Source organism: Ascaphus truei, chromosome 2 (assembly GCF_040206685.1).
Source record: "Ascaphus truei isolate aAscTru1 chromosome 2, aAscTru1.hap1, whole genome shotgun sequence".
NCBI lineage: Eukaryota > Metazoa > Chordata > Amphibia > Anura > Ascaphidae > Ascaphus > Ascaphus truei.
This window is the reverse complement of record NC_134484.1, coordinates 153,760,042-153,775,216: the sequence shown is the minus strand read 5'-3', so window position 1 is coordinate 153,775,216 and position 15,175 is coordinate 153,760,042. Positions and strand designations below refer to the sequence as shown.

At 40.3% G+C, this 15,175-nt stretch overlaps 1 protein-coding gene across 3 annotated transcripts in view; it reads left to right on the top strand.

Annotated features, from left to right (window-relative positions):
• Positions 1-15,175, top strand: part of TMX3 (thioredoxin related transmembrane protein 3) — a 79,507-nt gene that overhangs the window by 1,996 nt on the left and 62,336 nt on the right. For 2 of the 3 annotated variants that reach the window (XM_075585438.1, XM_075585439.1), the window contains exons 3-4: positions 6,512-6,551; positions 10,831-10,954. In XM_075585438.1, coding sequence (XP_075441553.1) covers positions 6,512-6,551; positions 10,831-10,954 — 164 coding nt within the window. Of the gene's footprint in view, positions 1-6,511; positions 6,597-10,830; positions 10,955-15,175 lie in introns of all 3 variants that reach the window. The other variant, XM_075585440.1, reaches the window with a different exon arrangement.

Here is a 15,175-nt window from a genome sequence, read left to right as displayed (position 1 = left end):
AGAGCATAACATCATACTGTGACTATTTAAATATGTGCAATAGAAAGTTGTTGGTATATTTAAACAATATATATTTTTTAAATCTACTTAGAACAAGTATGCTCGCAGTCCACAGTCACAATAAATGTTTAAGGTTCAACAGATCCATAATATATTTGAGAAGGGTTCCCCTGTTCTTTTTGCTCAAACTCACAGCTGATCTACTGCTGAGCAAGTTCTAATGTAATGGACAGGAGACGCAATTATATGCTGAAATAGCATTTACAAATCAGCATAAGGCTTTTTTTTCTCTTATTTGAACAGCTAATGGTTTTTATTTATTTTTGGTTTGTTTAATTAACGTGCTTTTTTAGTTGATGTGCCACATTTATTCTCTTGTAAGCACTCTTGCACAAAACCTACTCTCGCATTGCTTTTAGATTGGCTGTTCGTTTAAGAAAATAAGAACAGCCCTATTATATATATATATATATATATATATATATATATATATATATATATATATATATATATATATATATATATATATATATATATATATATATATATATATATATGTATATATATATATATAGCTAAAGCTCATGATATATACATATATACATATATATACACACACACACAAATGAATTTACCAGATGTAGGTCCGGAAAACAGAGACAGCACACAGCCAGGGAAGTCCAAAAACACTGTATTCATGAGAAATACATGGCACTGCATCCAACGTTTCGGTCATCAAAATGTGACCTTCCTCAGGGACGTGCCCTTGCTTCTTTTGTGTGTGTGTATATATATATACACATATAATATTATATATTTTTGTGTTTAAATGTCCGACTTCAATATGATCCCCTTAGGTAGTACAGTACTGTACTTCAATGAAAAAAGGATGAGTCTAATGCAAAGACTTTTCCTTTACATAACTACACTTTTAGTAGACTCAATATTTAATACAAGTATAGTTGGTCTTGTCCTTTGTGTGAAATGAACAAGTTTCTCTTGAGCACTCTTCCTGGTCTAGAGAAAGTGTTGGCTCTCATGGTATAATATTTATACCCATTAAAAAATGTATTCAGCAACATTTTTATTTTGCGCATTGCATGGCCTAACCCTTATTTTCTGTAAATTCTGCTGCATATTCTTCGTATATGTTTGGAAATACAGTCGCTTAGGAGTAAGAAGGGGGGAGGATACTTTAGCTTTGATTAGTGTCATCAGTTTCTTTGTATCACAGTTTCCATCTTGTTGGGCCTTAAAATCACACATTCAAAAACTACAGATTATGTTTCATAAATTACATTTTCACTCAAGGCATCTGTTGTGGTTATTCTATGTTAAAAAAAAATGCTAAATTGCTGAACAAGCTTAAATGGTATAAATCTACCTTTCCAAAGTAATGAAAATGTCCCTCCATGTGGATTTATACATTTGAGAATCACTGGGTTGCCAACCAATAATGGACACAATTACGCCTTTTTCACAGTGTTTACTATAAAGTGATCTTTGTTTAGTGAATTTGAACAAAACATTACTTGTACTAAGTAATATACATATTTAGTACTACTAGCATTATTAAAATATTTTGTGTGTTGGCAACACATGAACAGCTGCTGTACACTGGCGACACACTTTATTCGAGCTCGGCTAGTCCCACGAATTCGGGTATACCCGGGTGTATTGAGGTTTGTGACTGTTTTCTGCCCGAGTGCATTGGGTTATTTTCCAGGCAGGGATTAAAGCATTTTATTCCCGCTGGCTGCAATACTGCACAGTATATATATATATACTGCATTACAATTCATGAATTTATGCCATCTGGTAGACACGCGAAGCATTGCAGCCTATTAAATCCTAATCGTTATCATTTAACAGATCAGCCGCCCGTCAGCCAGGCATGAACCCAGGCTGGGAAGGCAAACGCAACGGGGCTTGTCAGAGGTGAGGAGCGGCGCATTCCAGGTATCTGCCAGGTACATACCGGGTATTTGCTCGAATAAAGTGTGTCGGTGCAGTAAATATTTTCATACATTTGTTAATGTTGCAGAATTAGACTGGAAAGCCTAATTGAATAATCCACTAACACAGTGGTGCTCAACTCCAGTCCTCATGACACCCCCCTCCCCAACAGGTCAGTTTTTCAGGATATCCCTGCTTCAGCACAGGTGTCTCAATCGGTAGCTCAGTCAAAGACTGAGGACCGGAGTTAAGCACCCCTACACTAATACATACCATAGCTGTGCCCCACTCCTTACCTTGCGCGTCAAATGACCCTGCAGGGTCACGTGACCATGCGGCATCATTTGATGCTGGGTTGCCATGGTGACGCGTCACAGTTGACAATGTAAGGGACATTGCAGAGGCCTCATGCGATTCCCCCGTCATTTAATTGAAATGCCTTGGGGGGAAAAGCGTAGAACATCTGCATCTGCCGCGCCCCCTGAAAGATCTTACGCCCCCCAGTTTGTACACCTCTGCCATAGAACATAAAACTCATAGCTTTTCGTAGGGGCAGATAGGCAGCTCATATAATTTACAAACAATACTGTAGTAATTTCATGTTGCAGTTACTAATGGTGAGTTTGAGAGCAGTTTTTCTAAGATCACAATGGAAGCCTTTGCACATTTGAATCCCATAATCGCCTGCAGTGCATAGGAAGTTTGCTTTTGGCGTTGGAACTATAACTATCAAATCAATTATTTGTCACATATGACAGTGTGGTTTAGGAAATAAATTCAGATACTGTTTTTCTGTACTTGGCAACATAAATGTTGCAACAGATAACTTGTAAGACTGATAATTATTTTTTTTTAATCTAAATTTATTGTAGTCTAATGGAGACAACAATTGTTTTAGAACTGTTAAAAAATATCATATGGGGTTAAGCGTCCCTTTTTAAACAGCCTCATGACAAATTTAGTAACCCAAAGAACCACTAACACACAATGGTGAGAACTAAAAGGTCACAGCATTAACACAAAAACAAATAAGGAGACTCGCCAGGACCCCATACACCAGCACCCACACACCAATTCCTTTAATCTGTACCCCCACCTCGTGACCCAGCTAGGATAGCCCCCAAAAATTGCCCCTTTGTGAGAAACCTCACCAAACTGAAGCATCTTGGTGCCTTAATAGTTGGCAGGACCCAGCCTCATTTCCAGCCTTTTGGGCCATTTTGGCATGTTGCTACCCTGCCATAAGCAAATAATTTAAATTGCCCCCTGCACCTCAGTCTAGCTAATATACATGCAATCCCTTACTGTAAAGTAACATGAACTTTATCATTATGAAACAAACGATCATTCTTTCTCGAAATCATAATGTCTTAAACTTTAAGAATTTTGCTACAAAAGTTCAAAACACCCCTGTTGAACTTCCTCCTTCACCTCTCTAAAGTCTTAGGGACTCCAGCATTTCTCCAAACTTTGCAAATAATTTCTGACCATACTAATTAACATTCTTAACCACGTGGATACCCTATGGCGTAGCTATTACTTTATGGCTCTGACACTCAAGGGGCTCCGTGACGTAGTTGTTATGTCATATACTACTTGATAGTTTTCTTGGAGATTGCATTCTTGTGCTACTGTGGAGCGCTGAACACGATCTGGTTGGCTGAAGAAAAGGGGACTGAGGAGTGGTCACTTGATCGCAGAGGGGCTGTGGAACTCCGGTGCCATGGCACATCCTGCACTCCAAGAATTAAACCAGCAAATAAGACAAGTCGCATCCTTTCTTATCAATTCCTCAAATGCATAATGTCCAAATCGTTACCCTCGACATAGTTCACCAACATGTCAGGATGTTTAAACCTACAGTGCGTCAACACATCATTTCAGGATGAGACTGGGCCCAGTTCTAACAATAACATCCTCACCAAGACACTGACACTTTTCGTGTCAAAAACCCAACTGAGCCCATGTGTGTCCTTTCTCAACGCTTTTTTTTTTTTTTTTTTCCAGACCAAATAAATATGGGAAGCCCTAAAGATCCATACCTCCCAAATGAACAGTCGAACCTAAACAACAACATATAAACATAAAATAACTTTAATATAATTCCGAAAGCAAAACGTCCTAAATGCCACGTTTCCATAGCAGCCCAGATCCTGAAACACTGCCAAATCTGCCTACTGTAAAACCCAACTTCTCAATACAAATAAAAAAACCTACTAGAACCTAATTCGAGGGAACCACCATTTCATGAATAAACAAAGAACTTGCCGACATAATTCCAAATAATTATGGGCCTGCTGGACTTTGCATAAAGAACACTGCCTAAGAGCCCCAATTAACGTTGATTACTCCATAACCAACTGATGTCTGACCCATGAAGTAAACATAAAATGAAAACCATGCTCCAGCAAAACACTTTTTTTTAAACTTGTAATCCCATAACCTGTAAAACGACATCTGCTGTGTCCAGTTCATGCTCTGAAAGCACCAAAAAAGGCGAAAGAAAGCGGCTGCTCGAAAAACAATTACCTAATGCCCCAAACAATGAATTCAACACATCAGGATTGACCTGATGTCTCCCATCTTTCCCAGAAAACGCCTACGACAACTGGCTAGCAATTGCTGAATTTGAAAAATTGCTGTAACCCAAATTATGACCAATAATGGATGTCGCCAGAGAACTGCCACCTTGCTGCTCGCCCAGCAAAAAATATATTAAAGCCACCTGACAGCCCTCATTACTCCTAAATAATACAAATTCATTAGGAACACTCCAAGCTCAAATATTATACCCAAGTAAACAGAGTCCTTGATTGATTGCCAGATCCTTTCCATGTACTCCAAATAAATTACTCTTAAGTTATCCACCAGAGGGTACTTTGCTGATATGATTTTTCACTTTCACACCATTGTGCTGTCCAAAATATCACATGCTTGTTACCAGCTTACCGCCAAATCAAATTTCTAGAGCAGCAACAATAAAACTTACTGATCAAACCAGAACACTTCTGGGGGCACTCTTCTGCTCACCACGCCATACTACCCCCCAACAAAACAATACCTACCTGCCGTTCAACTCTTCTTGTCACAGGCCTTTTTTTTTTAATTGGCTTCACCAGCATCCACTGACAGTGACCTAATGTTCTAACCCCTTGTTTAGCTCAGATGGTCAGGCTGCAGCAGCTTCTCCATGAGTGGCTCAACTAACCTGCCACCTCACGAAACGGCATGCTGCCGCCTGCTCCCAAAATATACGCTCTCTCCAAGAACAGCTCTAATGAACCAAACTGGTCTGCAGCAATGTGTCTCCATCCAGAGCTTCTCCAGATTATGCCATGACTGGACACCACCCTGAACTGAAGCTGCTTCATAGCTTGAGACACCAAGTGTACAGTATGCAGGATAACAGTACAGTCTTGACCTGGTAACGTGGCTAAAATTACAAAATGGATGCTCATCTCTAGTTTGACACTCAGTTATCATCTCCCTCTAAACCCTGCCTCGTACCGGTCAACAAGTCAAATTATCTATTAAATCCGTCACTCCCCATGTTTGTTAGCCTGTTACCTTGCCCCAACAGTAATTTCTGCACCTCTTTAATATGACCCTAGTAATTATTTTGGTTTATGTTGTGGAGATGGTGAAACAATTGAGTATGTAAAGTAGGATTAGTTTGAGTATTAAATTTATAAAAAATAACCACAATATATTTTGATTGCAATGTCAACATTGAAGATTCCACATTTATAACTACCTATAGAAATGGAATCAACGCTCTCCAATTAAACTAAAAGAGGAACTTGGGTGCAAGGGGATGAAATGCATATGGTAGAGACAGAAGTTAGCCTAAAGCTAACAAAAGAAGTAATCCGGAGGATAGAAGCGGGGCACAACGAGGAGAAGTAGGGGGCTAAACACGCGCAGTAGGTTAAAAAATCAGCTTTAATCCATGGTATGCAGGGAACACCAGTCAAGTACTCTGACGCGTTTCGGGCGGGACGCCCTTTGTCAAAGAGCATGCTATGATTGCATATAATAATGAGGGAAAGGTAGAAAGCTAGCAGTGTACCACATATAACCACCATTAGACTGCATGCTACACTGTAGCAAGGCACACAATGCAGTCTGTATCTGGTACAAAAATGTGGCAATAGAGGATAAGCAAAGTATGTTGGTAACAACCTACCCGGGGATCTTATCTATTTTATGTGTATATTTTTAAACGTTATTGTTGTGTATTATAGAAATAAAATTGTTATTTTAGTTTAATTGTGCGAACAATACTCACCCTGATGTGACGATTTTAAGGAGAAATAAACTCCTCCTTTAGTGGGTTATTGTATGCCCCTATCATTACGGAGTGCAGCAATTGGGGTTCTTGTGTTAGCTTTAGGCTAACTTCTGTCTCTACTAGGTTCCACATTTATCAATAAAAGTACCACAACTGCTACTCCCGTGTCTTTTTTCTTTTTCTTTTAGGTATGGGTGGGTAACTTTAACAGCTACTCGAAAATTGTTACAATAAATAATTCACTATTTTTGCTGTCCCTTCCAGGTTCAAGGATAATCGAAAAGATGATGTCTGGCTTGTGGATGTAAGTCATTTTCTAAAGTATTCAGATGATTAAAGAAACATCTTGGTGAGAAACCTTAAGTCTATGGGGATATGTATCAATGTCTCCCGGCTGCAAAACTGGAGCATAAAACTGCACCAAATGTATCAGAAAACAAAAGGTCCAAAAGGAGAAATGGTATTTTTTGCTTTAATATGGTCCATTTTTTTGCTATAATTTTACAACGGGGAGATTTTCATACTAAAGAGCGGGCCCCTATGGAAGAGGCAGCTCTTGCATATATGCTAACCATAGTTATACACACCAAGTATTGTATTTGCTGGGGTTTTCTTACATTCGCTATGTGAAAACGTAGGTACTTCGTGATCTATCGATCAGCATGTATTTAGGTTAGGTTATTTCCCTAATATACCTTGTAATTCTACATGGCAGCATAATTCTGAGACAACTGCATCATTTGCACTATGACTAACTTTTTTAGCTTCATGTTTTTGATATTTAGAAATTATTAACACCGTACTATAGAATTTTAAACTTTGATTGTAAGCTCTCCGTGGCAGGGATTTCCTTTCCTATTGTCTGACTGTGTTGCACTTATTATACTATAGCACCCTGTACTGTATTGTCTCTTTGTAAAGTACGGAGTACACTGTGGGCACTATATAATTCAAGACATACATAGATCAACAGTAATTAAAAGCAACTGCATTCTGGTAATGTTCACACAACGGAAATACAGTTATTGATTATATTATACACAGTCACATTTTATAACATTATCCGTCATTAACTGCTATTGACATGGATGGATGGAAACCCTTAATTAGAGCTTAGTGAAGCCGCTCGACGCAATATACACAAAATACAGGGAATACATATGTAAATGGCCATATGATGACCAAACTCCTAATTTCACTGACAACTGTAGATTGTTATATGTACGAGGCAGGAGAAGGCAGTTTGCTAGGCATCTCTACTGCCTTTTTCAATATGTTGTAGATGTAGCTTTCTTAGACCGAAACAGTTATTTCTCATACTATCCATGTTTAATTTGCACTTAATAGTACATTATGTGGAATAAGCAAAACGGCTGCAGTCGCTTTCTGTTTTGCAGTAACTAAAGAAAACTCTAACGATTGAATGTGTATTTGTTTCAACTAGACTATTTTGTTGACCTTGAATGCCCCGTGACAGTCACTACGTCATGGGGTCAGGCACTCCAGGGCCCCGAGATGTAGCGGCTACATCACTGACTTTTACTTTGGGAGATTGCGTTCTGCTCTCCTGTGTAGCGTAGAACGTGCTCTGAGACAGGGGTGCACAACTCTAGCTCTCAAGGTCGCACAAAAGATTTCCCAGCTTCAGCACAGGTGGCTCATTCGAAGACTGAGCCGCTGATTAAGCCAAATGTGCTGAAGCAGGAATATCCTTAAAACCTGACCTGGTGGGGGGAGGGTATTGAGGACTGGAGTTGAGCACCTCTACTCAGAGTGGTCACGGGATCATGATGTGCCGGACGGCCCGTAGCACTCCGGTGCTGCAGTATTTCTGGCTCTGATGGGGTTAAATGTGGGAACTGAATAATACCTCCTGTTTAAATGTCCCGGTGACGTGGGCCGGGACATTTAATCATTGACGTGATACCGGCACCCTTTTCAGAGGTTTGTATCTGCGAAAGCAGGGGGTCCCCAAAGCTGAAATGAATGGGGCTCAGCTGCAGAGACCCCTTGCATCAACCCTATGTAGAATTATAATAAAAAGCGCGAGACTGCGCAGCTCATCTGATCGGTGAGTATCGGTATGTTCTCTGTGCAGATGGCCCACCAAGCAAAGGATTAGCATTGTGGGGTCCCATTCAGAAGCATGAAACCCTGCAGTGTTAATCCTTCCAGGCCCCAAAACTTGCTGTGCTTGTGGCCACGTTCAAGCCGCCTGTGTCTGCGTTTTTCTCCGCAGCCACAAGGACAGTAAATCTTGCTGCATCTGTATTTTCTCGAATGGAAAGTCAGTCACGCATTGTGAAATAATTAATAGTTAGCTTTGCAACCGTTAATTGGATAAATCATTTATTAATCATAATTTTTTTTCCGTAATATGACATTACCAAGTATGCAGCACAGTACAATAAAATAAAAAATAGTACTAATTTTGTTTAGGTAATGCAGATGCTGTATCATGGCATATCTGGCGAAGGCAGAAACGTAAGAAACAAACATTTTAAAGTGCTTCAAGTGCAAATAAGCAGCAAGAAATAGTAATTAGTGGTAGTTAAATACAATGGTTAAGCAATCTGCTTCAATAATGCAAACCGTAAAAAATGTTTGATATTTTGTGGCTTAATGTGTTTTGGTCATTGTTATTTTTCATAGAAACACTAAATGATTAATGACCGTTGATTCTCCGAACAAATTTGTCATTGTTCTACAAAAATGGACAAACGGGGAGGGGGGGGAGAAAGTGATCCACTGAACACAGAACCGCTGTGACTGTAGACTAAGTAAAAGCTTTTAAGTCTAAAACAATCAAACGCAACTATGTTAAATATACTTGGTTATTAAGAGATGTGTTGTGTTGTTATGGAGGGAGTGACCAAGTTTAATTGAAGACCAATGGTATGCTGGGGAAATAAGCATGCTGTGTATGAATCTAAATGAGAATAAGTTTAATAACTGAGAGCGGGAATATAGCTCATGAGTATAATATATTAAGCGGAATATAGCTCATGAGTAAAGTTAATCTAAGGCCAGGGCCATGGTCAGAAAGACTGTGCTGAGCCGCGCTGAAGGGAAACGTCATCCCTAATGAGCACGGCTTTAGACGGCGCTTCCGCAGGCGTGCGAAGGCGTGTGGAATTGCAGCCGACAGCACAATTTAATTTTTCCCGCTGAGGGAAGCGCAGGGCCGGTAACGTGACCGCCAAAAGTCAATGGCAGTCGGTGACGTGGTGCACTTGCCGCTCCTCCCGCCCCGCCTTCTGCCCGGCTCACAAGCGCTGACGCTCACGCAGGGACACAAAAAAGCTCCTGCTTGAGCAGGAGAGCATGAGCGTCAGCGCTGCACAGCGCTGTTTATGACACCATGTCCGAAGCCTAAGGCGTGTAATATAGTGCGCGTGCATGCGCTACCGTGCGCGTCAATTAGAATCGGCTGTGTCCAGGCCTGGCGTTCTATAATTCAGCCCCGCGCACACGGCAGTTAGCGGTGGTGCGGCAGATCACAGCAAATACATGAAACTTTATATTTTCGCTGGGACATCTATAGCCACGCCCCCTAGCTGCTCACGCCACCGCTTACAACATATAAACGAAACGCGCGCCACGTGCATGCACAACGCCGGGTGCACGCACGCGCACCAGCTCTTACTATATAACAAGCCATAGCCAGCATTTATGTTGTAAATGGTTACCATGGCACAGTGACTTGGTGTCTTCAATTTTGACATTCTTAAATGCAAACAAAATATTAGTAGGGTTGTTAACGATGGAAGCTTGTTCGTGCCTTGTGTGGTTAGCATGTGTTATACACCATGCTTTATATTTCCTCTCTTATTACATATTTACTGCTTTTAGTTTAAGGTTACTAAATATAAACATGATTATACAGTTTGATTGCTTTTCTCAAACATCCAGCTGGTATAATTAAACTACTAATTAAGCATACATGATAACGGTCGGTTTCACATTGTGCCAACCGTGGAGAATGAAAAATAATCCTATGGGGCTCCTAAATGCGTGAGTTTGTAGGAGTGAGAGGAATCTGAATTTTTGTAACTATGTATGTAGAGCTTTCAAGAGTAGCAAAGGTACGAAGTAAGTAGTCACAGCATGGTAATGTCACGCAGTGTATTTATTATACAGTATTTTTCCCAGGAAAGATACATTGAAACATCTTGTTTTCAAGTATTCAAAGCAGGTATATACAATACCCACATATACACAAACTGGTACAAATATGTTTGAAGAGTGTAAAGCTCAAATGTCTTCAATATTGTGGTGGCGGCGGCGGCATACATTTTAAGGGTATCGGGTAGTCCATTCCAGAAAGGAGAGGCCTGGTGAGTGAATGAAGAATGTTGTATCGACTGGTGAAGGTACTGCAAATTGCTCACTAATGTATGTCAGGTAAAAGATTAGGTATGATAAACACTTCCATATGCATACACATCTGAAGTGTACAGTAATCATTTTTAGACCCAGATTTTCTGGCATTGTGAGCTCTTCCGTAAGAGAGTTTATTTTGGTTTTAATTCAGATGTCCCCCTAGTTCTTGAATGACTATTAATGCTTACCTTTATTTTCAGTTTTATGCACCCTGGTGTGGTCATTGCAAGAAACTTGAACCCGTTTGGAGTGAAGTTGGTATGGAGATGAGGAATAGTGGGTCACCAGTGAAAGTTGGAAAGATGGATGCTACTGTTCACTCAAGTAAGTAGTCTCCTTCTTTTTTACATCTGGGTACAATAGGAAATATCCACACCTAAACATGATTTGGTATTTTGTGGGCATTTGGCAAAAAATGAAATTGAAAAACTCAAGATTGCTGTCGGAGTTATCCCAGGCGTGGAAAAGTCTACTTGTGTAGTCGGATTCCCGTGCAGCTCTGTATTTAAAAAATAATTTTATTGTTGTTGAATCCCATAATTCTGCATAAAATGTTTATTTAATGGAAAATAGAAAAATATATATGATTTCATATGGTGGTCTGATCAGTGTATTTTGTCTTTTTTGTTTTTGCCTGTTACTGTTGAAAGCATTCTCACTATTAAAGCAACAATCCCCCAGACACATTTTTGCATTTGATCACACAAGAAAGGAAACCTCAAAAGACAGGGTCACAGAGCCTACAAAAATGGGACACTCGGATTATGCAACAAATAAAAAAAATATATTATAACAATTAATACTGGTGGTGACGCGCACAAATGAAAACTGTAAAATATATACAGGATATTGCAGCATTGGGTGACGTCACGGACAAATCGACCATGCAGACTCAACGGTGCACAGCTGATGAGGTCAGCATTTGGACTCTCCCCAACACTGGGTTTACCCTAATTCCCCTGCACAGTCGTAGCCTGTTCACAGCTGCTTATTTATGGACGTGTGCTGTGAGCCAATCGGAGTTGGCTCTCGTATGCCACGATCGGTGCCATTTTCTGTGATTTAGATACTACTTTGAACACTGGAGAGGTATCCAAGCACTGCTGCTGCTATTGTACTATTGAGTTCGTACTTCTAGCTACTTTTAGTCTTTGTAGCTTCTCTCAGCTATTTTGGTGACAACTTTCACCTTAAACTGCAACAGTGTGGTTGGAACTGTTGTCATTGATAAACTTGCAGCATTTTACTGATTATCCTAGCTGAGTAATATCATTACCCCCTCCCTATTTTTTGCTTGTCGGCACATTTAATATGCCGATAGTACCCTGCCAAAGCAATAGATACAACCTGAGGGGACATTTACACCTCAGAATATATGGTTCTCTGAGTCCTATAGATCACCTGAAATTCTGGTTTACTGTTGGATTATTGTTGGGTGTGTCTGTGATTTATATATGTTTTAGAGTTTTAATTTGTTTGTGTCACCTCTGGTATTAGTTGTTATAATAAATATTTTTGCATAATCTGTGAGTGCCCCTGTAACAGGGACTTATCACTGTTTGAAGGAAACTGCCTCTAAATTCAGCAGCGAGCTGTTAATTGCACACAGGCAACCAACCAGACTCCACCTGGCTGATTAGGGCTCTGAGAAAAACCTGATGTGAGAAACAGGAGAGAGATTTCTTAGCTCACATTTGGGCTGACAGGAGAGCATAGAAGCCTGCACACAGACACTGTCTTGGCACAGAGGCTGTGCTGAGATAAAGACACCCAGACACCTATATTTCCTGGACACAGAGGTCCCAGGATCCTGCCAGAGACTGACATGGAGGGCCACCTGCTTAAGGTACCTCCTGAGACTTTTGGGTGATAGGTTGGTAATGGAAATATCCCTCCAGCCCTGCAGATTGGGTCTGGGTACGTAAGTTAGCCCTTTCAGAAGGGGGATGGGGAGGGTTGTTTTTTGTATGTTTTGCCTGGATAAATGAACAGGCTCAATAAAGCCAAGATATAATTGCACCCAAATCGGTCTCAATTATATGTACCTCTGCACACATCTCTCACAGTCCCATTTTGGAGACTTTGGGACCCTGTCTTTTGGAGTTTCCTTTCTTGTTTATTCATGCTAACTTTTTCACTGGGGTGCACTACCTGTTCACTAAAGGTATGGATTCTTGCTTTTTACTCTTATTTATCTCTCGGTAATAGTAGTGCATATCCGTCACCTTTTGCACATTTTTGTATTTACCTAATATTTACTTGGGTCAGCTGCACTGTCACTTTTTTTAAAAAAATTTTTATTAAACAATAAACTACTCGGAAGTAAATAGCTTTATTGTGCATAATAGATCATGAGATATATCACAAACTACTGGTGTTTGTTTACAACGTCAATCTGTTTTTTCTTTTTTTTTTATACCTAATATGCATCTTGGGACCTTGTGGTTGCCACATAATTTATCTTTTACAACTCCTTGCCATAAATACTTGTCTGGCAGTACAATTTGGCTGCCAGGGTCAGACTTTATCCGTGATAACCAGTGGGGACCCCAGAGGTTGATGTGTATTGTTTCAGCTGCGGGAGTTTTTTCCCCCACACACACAATCAGTTATGATATCAATAAATGCATAAAAGAAAAGTGAGCAGCACTGTTATGTTTTTAAACATCTTCTGTCATTAGTTCTGCATACTATGGAAGGAAAGGTATTATAATGCCATAATATTTTTATATCAACAAAATGTATTGAAGGCACTTCTGAAAGTAGTTAAGTCAAAGTTACTGTGCAGCTGAACCAGCTATGAACGTTTATGGGAGAGGGGGCTGTCAGCCTTTTACCCCAATAAACCACAGTGGCTCACTGAGGTCTACTAGTCTTCCCTTATGGGCGGTAAAAGCATACTAGAAACCTTTAAAATAAGGCAGCAGAACTTGGCAGTGCCTGTATGCTATCCCCTTACCTTTTTTGCTATCTGCCCCTTAAAGACACAAACTGGGCTATTTGACACGCCGAAAAGTAGCATTGTGCACACTGTTGTACAGTTATTTTCATATTGCTAATATAACATTTAAAGGTTACGAAGCGGAGCACGTATTTGGCCACTTCCTCTGCAGGAAATATGTCTCTTCCTGCCAAATGATGCAACATGCATTTTATAATTGCAACTGGCAGAAAAGCGAAACACAAAAAAAAGACAACTGGATGTAAATGTCTGTAAAACATTTTGGAGGCATTCCACCTTTTAAATTAACTTCTGCCCGTTTGCTTGTCTGGGGTAGATTAACATCGTTCAACTATAATAGTATATATTATCAAGACATCAAATCCCAGATGAGCATAGACATTAGATGTCGCTTATATCTGAAATCTAATATTTTTCTATTCTATTACTATATGATTTCTACAAGCAAACCGTTTATTAATTTAACCATAATGGGTAAGTGACATCTGCAACTACAGTATCTTTTGTTTTACATTAGGTAAATTAACTAAACTGTCCCACTAGAATGGTGTCCCTCCAGAGGGCAACCATATACCTCACATCCAATAAAGATGATGTTACTGTACAGTCTGCATGACCTGGATTAAAACAGAAAACGAAAGTGTGTTTGAGTGATGTGCAGGACAAAGTTACTGGCCTGTGTCTAGTTGTTGAGTAATATTCTATATAAGGGTAGTTAATTGTCGGACCGTGGGCTAAATACAGATTGTCCCCCCTGCACACCTGTCCCCTAATCACCCTCCTTGGACACACACAACCTGCTTTTGGACAGGGAAGAGCTATGTGGCTCCAGTGCGGGGCTTCCCTCCAAGGTCTGCACCGCTCCCCCTGGGAACTGAGGTACAGCCTCCCCTCATGTCACTCATCCCTCTCCCCCACCCCTGCCTTTCCTCCATGTTATTGCATCTATGCATGTCACTTTCCCCCTTACAGAACAGGAGGGAAATGCAGCACTCCTACAAAGAAACAAAATCAAATAAATACCGGTGCACCTGGTTCAGGAATCTCTGGGTGGTATTCCAATGTCTGACAGGAAGGAAAAAACTACTAAGAAAAATTTATTGTAAGCCAATAATGTATGACGTTTCGGCCTCAAGGGCCTTTCTGAAATGCAAAGTTTATTATGCCACTTTGCATTTGAGAAAGGCCCTTGAGGCCGAAACGTCATACATTATTGGCTTACAATAAATGTTTCTAAGTAGAAATCCGCAGTGCCCAGGTTTTTTCTTTCCTGTCCACTTTCCCCCTTACACCCCCCCCCATGTAACTTACTGTATTCTCTCATGGCACGCTCTACCCCCATGTTACCACAATTCATTGGGTCACTCTCTTCCTTGTCACCCCCATGTTACTACACCTCCTTGTGTCACACTATCCACCATGTTATTGACAGCACCCCCGCATGTCTTCCTCCGATGTTACAGCATAACCCCAACATGTTACATTATCCCTCATGTTCCTCCCCCCCATGATACCTATTTCCACCTCATGTCACTCTCCCCTTCCATGTTACCCATACCCCCTCATGTCACTCCCCCCCATAA